General features: G+C 38.9%; 1 protein-coding gene across 3 annotated transcripts; it reads left to right on the forward strand.

Annotated features, from left to right (window-relative positions):
* The first annotated feature begins 1,625 nt into the window (after positions 1-1,625).
* Positions 1,626-9,851, forward strand: LOC124397447 (zinc finger protein 518B). 3 transcript variants are annotated; one of them, XM_046867007.1, is made up of 5 exons: positions 1,626-2,058; positions 2,345-2,393; positions 2,570-2,695; positions 5,809-8,088; positions 8,709-9,851. In XM_046867007.1, the coding sequence occupies exons 4-5, from the start codon at positions 5,820-5,822 to the stop codon at positions 9,506-9,508; spliced, it is 3,069 nt and encodes a 1,022-aa protein (XP_046722963.1). In that variant the 5' UTR covers positions 1,626-2,058; positions 2,345-2,393; positions 2,570-2,695; positions 5,809-5,819; the 3' UTR covers positions 9,509-9,851. The 3 variants fall into 3 exon arrangements, with proteins under 3 accessions (XP_046722963.1, XP_046722962.1, XP_046722964.1); XM_046867006.1 differs by lacking the exon at positions 2,345-2,393; XM_046867008.1 differs by lacking the exons at positions 1,626-2,058; positions 2,345-2,393 and adding an exon at positions 2,087-2,277.
* Positions 9,852-10,133: the final 282 nt, after the last annotated feature.

The following is a 10,133-nucleotide window of genomic DNA, read 5'->3' on the forward strand; positions in this document are numbered from 1 at the left end:
CACACACACATATATATATATCCAATTTGTATATTATGTGTCAGAAGTGCAATATATATATGATAAATCAGGTATAGTTAAAAAAGTTTGTATTTACATAGGATACAAGATGTTGGTAGAACAATGTGATCTCAGTGAATGACAGTGGTGCCAGATGGACTGTTCGAGTATTTCAGACACTGCTGATCTGCTGGAATTTTCACATGCAACAGTCTCTATAGTTTACTCAGAATAGTGCAAAAAAACAACCTAAAAAAACCAAAACAAACAGTTCTGCAGGTGGAAATGCCTTGTTGAAGATAGAGGTCAGAAGAGAATGGTCAGACTGCTTCAAGCTAATAAAACAACTAAGGTAAATGAAGTAGACACTGTTTATCATTGTGATGAGCAGAAAGGCATCACAAAACACACAGTACTTTGAACTCCGAGTTGAATAGACATTTTGCATGCTGTTACTGGTAACCTGCTTCATGTGAAACGTCCAGTAATGCTATAGAATACAGGGGAATATTGTAGAAACCCTACTGAGATATACCCTAGTAGAAACAATTACAAAAATCCTAATGGTTTCCAATGCAACTACCATTACAAACCATCAGCTGTTAACCAATAAAACCTTTACCAAATGCTTTCCATTTTGTGTACAGCAATCAATGATTATCATCAAACCAAAGAAACCTTTGTAGACAATGTAGGAATCTGTATGTGTAATGAAATCCTAATGTCCCTACTGTCTAGCAGATAGTTACCCAGTTGCCAAATGTGTTATATTGATTCTTAATGGTATTAACAACCATTAACAACAATAAAAAACACACATTCTAACGAGTAAAACCATACACATTTTATTAGGGTTTCATTTTTTTTCAGCAGGACAGGCTTGCTTTCCACAAAAAGTGTCTTGCGCACTTGTCTATCGGGGCCATTTTCCAGCCTGGTCAGAGTTGAGATAAAACACTACAGAAAAAAAATGGTCTTCAGTTAAACACAATGCAAACTAACTCTAACTAACTTTGATTTTTAAAATATATTTTCTCCCTGATAGGATATTAACTGAGTTTTCAGATCGATATTCTTCTTAGTCTGTGTCCCAATGAATCAGTTTCATGTATTTAGCGATAAAGACTTTTGCTGCTCTTTTACAAGTCGCTCTGGATAAGGGTGTCCGCCAAATACCGTTAATGCAAACGTGAACCCTGAAAGTGCTGATCGACCGTTCATCAGCATCAACACTGAATTGTGACTCAATGACTCTAATTTCTAAAAAAAGACGCTGTCTACACATGGCGCAAGCTATCAGATAATTTTATTTTGCTACTTGGTCTAATTCATGCTCATTCTCTTACCAATGATTTGTTTTTGAAACCACTACATGGATTATATTTTGAACTTTCTTTGGCTTAGGGAGTGTTGTCATTCTAAACAAAGAAAATACTCTCGAGAGAAAGGAAGGATAAAGCTATAAATGTAGGGAAGTATTATGAGGTGTGTATATGAAGACATGCAAACCAAATAAAGCAAATTACAGGCCTTGGGGTGCAGCAGCAAAATTCAGAGACTAAGTGCTTGGTTTTGGGAGTTTCTCTGTGTAGTAGTAGTAGTAGTAGAAGAAGTAGTAGATGAATATATGTTTCATCCTGAACACGCTGAAGCAGATGTGTTTCCTCTGCGTGGTAATGCCTGAAGGCGTTGTATTTGGAGGACGGACACTGGGTATAATACGACTGTTATAAACTGTTGATAGATTCAGCGAACAGGAAGCACATGTATGTCCTGGTGACTTGAGGCCAACGCTTATTTTGCAAGATTGCAAAACACAACTATTTGAAGCGAACGTGCAACGCACGAACACACCATCTCGGAAGGGGGAGAAGAAAACACTAAAGCCAGGACACTTGTATGTGCAGGGAAGTGGCACACGCCGGTAATCGGTGTTGATCGGCTTGGGCTCGGGCTCGGGCAGGGAGCCTCAGCGGGAGACAGACGCGCAGTGAGAGTGTCATGGCCGCCAACCGCAGCTGACGAAACGGGTTACAATATGAGGACGCGAGACACCGCGTAAGTCCGTGCGAGCCCCTTTTTTTATTTTACTCGTACACGTTTCGCTTGTGTATTTGCAGAAAAGTAACCATTGACTTGAATATCGGGTTGATATGAAGTTGTTCTTGAAGTGGAAACTGGGTCGAGGGAGGGAGGGAGGAAACGGACGGAGTATGTGTAGCTAAACTCCAAGCGGTCTGCTTGCTAATTTTCTTGAAATAGCCCCCAACATTACAGGTATTTACACCACGATGAGTTTAAAACCCCGGATAAATTACTAAAATCTAAAATCTTGTTTTTACAGCCTCAACTGTAACACTGAGGGGGAATATTTCTTTGCTGCTCCGCCACAGGTGCAAACAAAGCTGTGTTGTTGCCAACTATTGTAGCTCTAGGAACTAACTTTTCTTAACGTTAATAAACAATGGCAGGTGTTTTAATATTTTTTTTTACTTTGGTTACGGTTATACACCGCTATAAACTGATAAAAAAAATCTATATTTTAAAGACAGATGTGTGTTTTGTTCAGTTGGGGAGCTGGCAGACCTACTAAATATCTGAAGACCACGAGGCTTTGACGCTTTCTACAGGTGCACCTACACCCAGAGACGCCTCTTCCCTGGCTCTGTTTCATCACTATCATGGCATACTAAAGGTGCACTTACTTTTAATCATGCTTTCTCACTTTCTCACAGACGTTTTTAGGTCATTTCATTTACAGACCATGTGCTTTGTAATTAAGATGTTGTAGCTCCTGCTCTTTAGATCTTCAAGTGCTCAAAATGGGTCCATGATTCCTACATTTTAATATGCTGTTGAAAATCAGACCCACTATAAACAGCTATGATGTTTTGTTTTTATTGATTAAGTTTATATAGTCTGTTACCTGTATGACCTGCTCGTTAAATAGGTTTCATCTTAATCTCAATACGATCAAAAACTAGTAGGTATATACATGTCACGAGAGCAAGTGTGTTCCACCCTGGAAATTACAAGATTCCCAGAGAAGTTCTATTTCTGTAATAATTATACCCTCTGTGTATTGCAGACAATAAATAATGTTCATGAAAAATGTCTGCACTTGGGACAGACTTTTATAGGATTTAAATTCACATTAAGGTGGTCTGAAAAAGTGCACTCAGTTGATCATGGAGTACACGTCTATAGAGGACCTGTTTCTTTTTCCCATTTCCTATGCGATACAACGTTTAAATTGGGATCTAAGGGGTGAAAGAGACCTGTTTTTTTCATATGTTGCAATAGTGTGTTCACATAAAATATAGATAATGATAAATGTTGAACGGAAATGTAGATCCTATGACTATGACACCCAGTGACCAAAGTGACTACAGACCTGGCAACGTTTGCCGACATTATTGATTGTAATCACTGGCGACTAGATGTGGGCATGTCCAGTAACATGTCAAAAATTACTTTATTTAAATATGGAGCTGACTTGGTGCAGCAACTACCAATGGAAGTGATATTAATTGAGTGAGCCTGAGATATTAAAGAACACATGATCCAACTATCGATGGGGTGAAGATATTAGAGCACACATTATCCAATTAACAAGCTATTGGAGCACATGTGATCATCCCCTTATTTGTTGTCAAAAGTGAAATACTAGTTGTGTCACCCAAATTTACTATGGCAACCAATAGTACAAATGGCTTACTGGCAACTTCATAGGATGGTGACAGGCACCTTGGCAGCGCTAATAATTGATTAATGTGTGAACATTACACAAAGCATTGCCATCCAATAAAGATGCAATGGTATGGAATTTAGGACATGTTCACATCTGCGTTGTTATACACTTAAATGGCAAAAATGCGTAAGTAGATCAGATTTGAAATTCGGGCAAATCCGATCCAGTGGTCCAGCCTTAGTACCGTTACTCAGTTTTGGATAGGTGCATCATTGCAGTTTCTCAATTGATCTAAGTTAAGTGTTTATGAGCTTTGCTTGTAATAAAGATGTTGTAGCCTCTGATCCAAATCTCTAGTCATTACAATAAAAATAATAAAATAATAGGCATCAGTAGATTGCACATATGCCTTTCAGTCAGTAATAACATAGTGGTAATTGTGGTCAGGTGATATTGGATTATAAGCATTATATTAAAAAAAGGCACGGTTTTGCACACACAATGCGTTATTATTATTACAGACTCGTCTCTTCATAATTGTGACACACAGTATACCCCATACCAAAGTAATAATACTATTTATACCAAAGCACTGCAGAATTTTGTTTGGTTGGCCCCTGAGTGTTGCAACAAAGTTTGCGCTGTGGTCGAATTCTAAATTGAAATCATGCAATGCCACAGCCATCAGTAGACATCAATGTGCTGTCAGGGTGGGGAATGGCATCAATAAGAGTGATGCAAGCTAATCGTTTGTGAGCTTATACATGCAGTGTGTGATGTTGCATGAGCAGGAGTTCAATAAACATACAGAGGTTGGCTTCATAGGAAGTATATGCATGACGGAGGAAAATTAAATAAATAATTAAAATTGATTTGTCAGGTGTTGTTTAAATGTCTGTTTCTGTTTTCTGGTGAAAGAACTGGTAATAGGAATGATAACAGGAAGTAGATGCACAGATACTCCACATAATTGCATTTAACTATTAGCAGGTAAAAAAATATGGCATTTTTAGTGTTCATTCTAATCGGTGGCATATTGCTGTTGTGTAGAGATATAAAATTCTTCAGGACGTCGTACTGTCATTAGAATAAAGTAGCCCATTATTTAATGAACAGCCTATAACATAACCTAAACCCTTGCCATGTTTTATCCATTAACTCATGTATTTTACACAGAAATGTCTAACATAGCTACTGTCTCACCACTTTAGTTTTGGTACTCTCTTTGGAAGCTAGGATTTTACAGTTGGTACACCTGGAAACCTGCTTGTGTCTGCAGTTATCCAGTCAGCCAGTCATCTGGCAGTAGCACAATGCATACATGTTTACTTAAAGATGAAATCAAATCATCTGGCCATTTTCTAGGCTTCAGCTTTTCAGGGTTGAGTCTGTGTTCTTGTTCTTGGATGACATAAGTGAAACCTTGTAAGCTATCCACCTTAAGGTTTGATATATTTTTTTTGCTCACCCCAATTGTAAAGAGCGATTATTTCATACACTATAGAATTCCTGTCAGCTCAGACCAGACAAGTCCGCCCATCTCTTTCATCAACAAGGTATTTTAGCCTGTAGCCCTCCAAACACAATGTTTTTTTGTTGTTGACTATTTGTATGTAAAAGATCCTATGAGTTGATTTTCTGAAATACAGTTTCTCTCCAGTATGTATACTTTATGCTGCTATGAGTGGCTGATTAGATAATTGCATAAATGAGCAGATGCACAGATGGTTCTAATAAAATGGATGGCGAGTGTATCCTGATGAGGATGATGTGTGGTTAAATTAAATTCTGCACCTTCAGCAATACAGGGATTTTGTAAACTGATTATGGACATAGTAAAAGTGGCCTGAGGGTGAACTGTTATGTCTTAGATCATATAGCAGAATGTATGGATTGATATAAATAAACTTTAGAATCTAGTAGAACATTTCTGAGTGGTATTAAAACACAAGCAGGAAGACATTATAAATAAACTCTTTGATTGGTTGTGGGAGAGAGTATGGTGCTATACATACCACAATCCCTCTAACTAGGCTATAAATTACATTGAAACTAGCATTAATGGGAGTGTTGGCTCTTAAGCTATCAAATATGACAATTGCATTTTCATGTTACAGGAATCTGTGATATGAACATGGAGGTGGAACAGACAAATCCAAGCAGTCATAATGAGGATCAAGCTGCTGCCAATGACAGGGGAAACTGGCATAGTCGCCTGCGACTCAGGAAATCCTCAGCTTTGTCTCGCACTGTGAAAAGTACAATCGAAGTGCCTAAGTTCGATAAAGATCTGACTAAGAAGTCATCACAAAACGAACAAAAGGATCACAATGCAGTGGACTCCTTTGGCAGCAAGCTCACGTTTACTTGCAATGATTGCAAAGATGGCACAAGCTTGTCAAAACCCTTTCATGGAGGAAAAGGACACCCAGAGTGTTTTCCTTGTGACACATGTAGTTTTGTTGATTCTGACTTCACTACATTGCAACAGCATTACACAAAACACTCAAGGCTCACATTAGAGACGTGCAACAATAAAGGCTCGCAAATGCCATCCCAATTCACAAAGCATTATAAAATGCACAACAATCAATATCAGTGTGAAAAGCTCACATGTGTGGTGCATAACTGTTGTCCACACAGCACTGTACCTGCTACGGACAGTAGTGCAAAGTCAGCTGTTAAGCCCATGAATGGTGAACTTAATAGGAATCTTTTGACTGATGCTACAGGAGAACCTCAGAAAGATGAACTCCTAAAGAACATGACTTCTCCCTGCCATCAAGGGTGGAGCAGAAAGAACTGGTGGAAAAATAGAGACATTGCCCTGAAACATCCCAAAAGTACTGCTCCGGACGTCAAATTCCTGATTCCAAAATCAGAAATCCAGTGGACATCTGAGAAATATTTGCCTTTTTCAGCAGCAGGTTTGCTTGATGAAAACGGTGAACTATTCAATCCAACACGGACTTTGGAGGAGACTAAGCAGTTTCTGGAAAAGACAGCTAAATGTGGGAAAAAATGGCCTGTGACTCTAAGAGGTGAACTCAATCTCTCTCAATCTCTGTCCTGTCCTGGACCTTTCCTTTCTGAGCCAAAGATGAAACGTTGTGTCACACCACTTCCTGTACTAAATTCTGGAAATGAACTTTCTGGTCTCATAGAAAAGAACAATATCTCAGTTCCACCTGATTGCACTACAAAGATTGTTGGTTTCAAGATGGTGGATGGAAAAAAGCATCTTGTTCTTAAAGTCATACCTTCAGCCAAGCCAGATGTTTCTTCAAACAAGGGAGAAGATCATGCAGGATTAAACCAGGAAGATATAAATGATGCAAGATTAGACCCTCATATTGAGAGACCCAGGGATCAAATGTGCAGCGAATCATGCAATACTGCCACAGCAGATTCTACATTCAGCGGCTTTGATTCTACCTCAAGGTTACACCAGTCCAAAAAGCAAGGAGTTGGTAAAGAAGGAGACCAAAGTACAATAGGAGACGTGTCTCAGTCTGATAACACTGAAAATGACTGTAGCAATGGCGAATGTACATTAAAGGGAAGTCCTAATGCACCTGAACAACACGCACTCTCAGGAACAGGTGAGGATTTTAATGTAGTTAGTCAGATGAAGAATAAAAAAACGGCATCTCCTGAGGTCATGTTTAACTCCAATGACACTAATGACCTCAATGAAGTAAATGCAGATGTGTCAGGGGAAGTACATTCATTCAGAGAAGACGACATTCCAACCATGCAAACAAATATGCAGGAGATAATAGACATACCAAAACACACTGACAATCGGAAAAAAATGGCAAGAGGTGACAAAGAGACGAATTCAGAGACTTTCGAAGGTCAAGATGATAAAAGTTTTGTTGAAGCTCTGTTTTCTGGTACTTCATCTGAGAGCACAGAAGAAAGAATACACTCCCAGCCCATAACCTTGATGTCTGGGAAAGAAAAAAGCCCTGGTAGCTACATGATGAATAAGGTTAAAAAGTCAGGGGAAGAAGCAACTTTAATACAATCACCTTCGGATCACTGGAATTACCGGAGAATGGTTCAGAAAGTTGTAAAATCTCCCACAAATATCATTGATCTACCCGTCGCATCCACAAGCAACAATATTACTAACTCTCTGTTTGTTTCCCCAAGTGAGCATGGACATTTGCTTTTCCAAGACAGTGGAGATGAGAACACAAACCACATAGACCCTCAACATGCTCATGTCCCCCAAGATCAGAACAGTACACTGGAAACTGTAGAGGAACCTTACTTAGCTTTGTTATCGCTTGAAGACTCTTGCCATAATCCAGACCCATATCAGACTCTCGAAGAGCTCACTGTTACCACAGTAAGCCATTTGCTGGATGATTCTGAAGTTACTTACAGAGGTAAGCAATAATATTCATAACGCTGTTCTGCTCAGATATTTTGCCGTATGAAGCCATGCCATCAGTTTACTAATCTGACCAGTTAGAACATGTGACTTTTTTGCTTGTGAAAATGGTACCATTTTGGATCTAATATCTATTTGATAGCTAGTCTATGGTCTAGTGGTCTGTGTTCAGCTAAATAATTTACATAAATGCATGTGATCTGATATTCCACAACTGAGAATCTGCTATAGAAGCGGTGCCAGGTCGTGTTTATAACACCGCAAACATTTATTTTTAGCTTTGAGGCAGTACCGAGTCAAGGACTTGGTTCTGTTTGCTGAAATGCTTTGCTGGGGCCCATGATATTTGCATATTTTAAGCTATTTTTGGTCAGTTGTGCCAGTACAATTTTTGTTTAAATGCAACACATTCGATTTGCTTGTGAAAAGCAGCAATTTGAAAACAGTCAGTCTTCCAAAGCTATGAATAAAACTGAACATTGGAGGAAAACTCTGTTATATGTATGTACAAGTTTTAATGTTAAAGTTTCATGTAAAATTATATATATTTTTTTAAACGTTATATTTTGCTTGAATGTCATCATTTCAACCGAGCCATTTTGGACATCTTTACAGGTATTGCCTCTGAGTCTCAACCAGGGAGCCTGGCTACCCAGCATGTGTCTATGCACTCACCCAAAGCCATAGCAGTAGCAGCAGTGACTAATGAACAGGTATCTCCACCACTAATGACTAAACCTACAATCAATAGGAAGAGACAGCGAGAACCAGCATCAAAAGCCCCTCAGGGATGCTTCTTGAAATCTAAAAGGCAGCTTGTTCGAAATTCCAATAAGTCATCAGCATCTAACCCTTACTGGGAACCACTTCCTCCAGAAATAGAAAGGACTCTGCGTCTCTTTCCCGTTCGCTCCTCACAGCATGTAAAAGTACCACGTCTAAACCAGCCTGTCGTAGTCCTCAATCACCCGGACACAGATATTCCAGAAGTGGCGAACATTATGAGATCCGTTCACAAACACAAAGGGGCTGTGCAAAGGGTCGCTCTTTCTCAGGGAACTCTCAAAGCCCTTTCGGAGCTTAACTGCGACACATTCCGTAATGCACGTGCAGACAACTTGCATTCGTCTCACTACAAACGAGTGTGGCCTCAAGGGACAGTTAAAGAAAGATTCATCCTCAATCTGAAGCTGAAGAGGTTAGGTGGAAATAAGTTTAAAGTGGCAAATTTAAGCTCCAATGCTAACCATCTTACCAGGAACTCCAGGTTCACATGCTGGTTTTGTGGTCGCCTCTTCAGGAACCAGGAGATGTGGGTCGGTCATGGTCAGAGGCACTTTATGGAGGCTACACGAGACTGGAACAAGTTATTTAACAGTGGAAGACAGGGGGATTCTTCTCTAGAGTTTGAGTGATATTTAGCTTCATGGAAGAAATGTATTTTTTTTGTGTGCATAGCTTGTTCTATATTTTGAGTTTTATACTCATATGCACAGCTCAGGGTTTGCAGAGCAGGTCAGGAAATGTGTTTTTGGATTTTTTGAGCTTTATGACTACATCATGCTTAGTAGAGTTCGGTTGAGAAACCATCTCAGGGACAGTTGGCCAACAGAAATGTTTATTCAGTCTTTCTACTTTGGTGCGAGTGTACGTTATTGTAAAAGCAATATGCATTATTTATTTCAAAAGCACTTGTTTGTAAAGTAATGTGACCAAAAAATAATTGCTGTACAATTGAATTTAACTGATTTAAAAACAGCACTATCTTTTGTATTACTTTGTAGCTTTATCTTTAATTGCTTCCATCTAAATGAAAGTTTTTTTGTGTGTGTTGAATCTGCTGATAAATATATTGAGTTATTTGACTAAAATCTATCCATCATATTAGTTGCATTAAAGTATAGCTAACGATTGCTTACCGGTTTTAAGCAAGTTGGTTCATAGACAGATTTATTTATTCGTTGGGACGAACACATTTGAGGTATTTGCTATTTGTTATATAACCTTATCAGGTGTAATATTTTGCTATGAGAACACAAT

Source organism: Silurus meridionalis, chromosome 2, assembly GCF_014805685.1.
Source record: "Silurus meridionalis isolate SWU-2019-XX chromosome 2, ASM1480568v1, whole genome shotgun sequence".
NCBI classification, from domain to species: domain Eukaryota; kingdom Metazoa; phylum Chordata; class Actinopteri; order Siluriformes; family Siluridae; genus Silurus; species Silurus meridionalis.

Bases quoted from the DNA above. Each gene is read 5' to 3' on its own strand.
- LOC124397447 (XM_046867007.1), top strand. From the start codon at position 5,820: ATGAACATGGAGGTGGAACAGACAAATCCAAGCAGTCATAATGAGGAT. The intron at 8,089-8,708 runs GTAAGCAATAAT...ACATCTTTACAG, and splicing joins TTCTGAAGTTACTTACAGAG to GTATTGCCTCTGAGTCTCAA.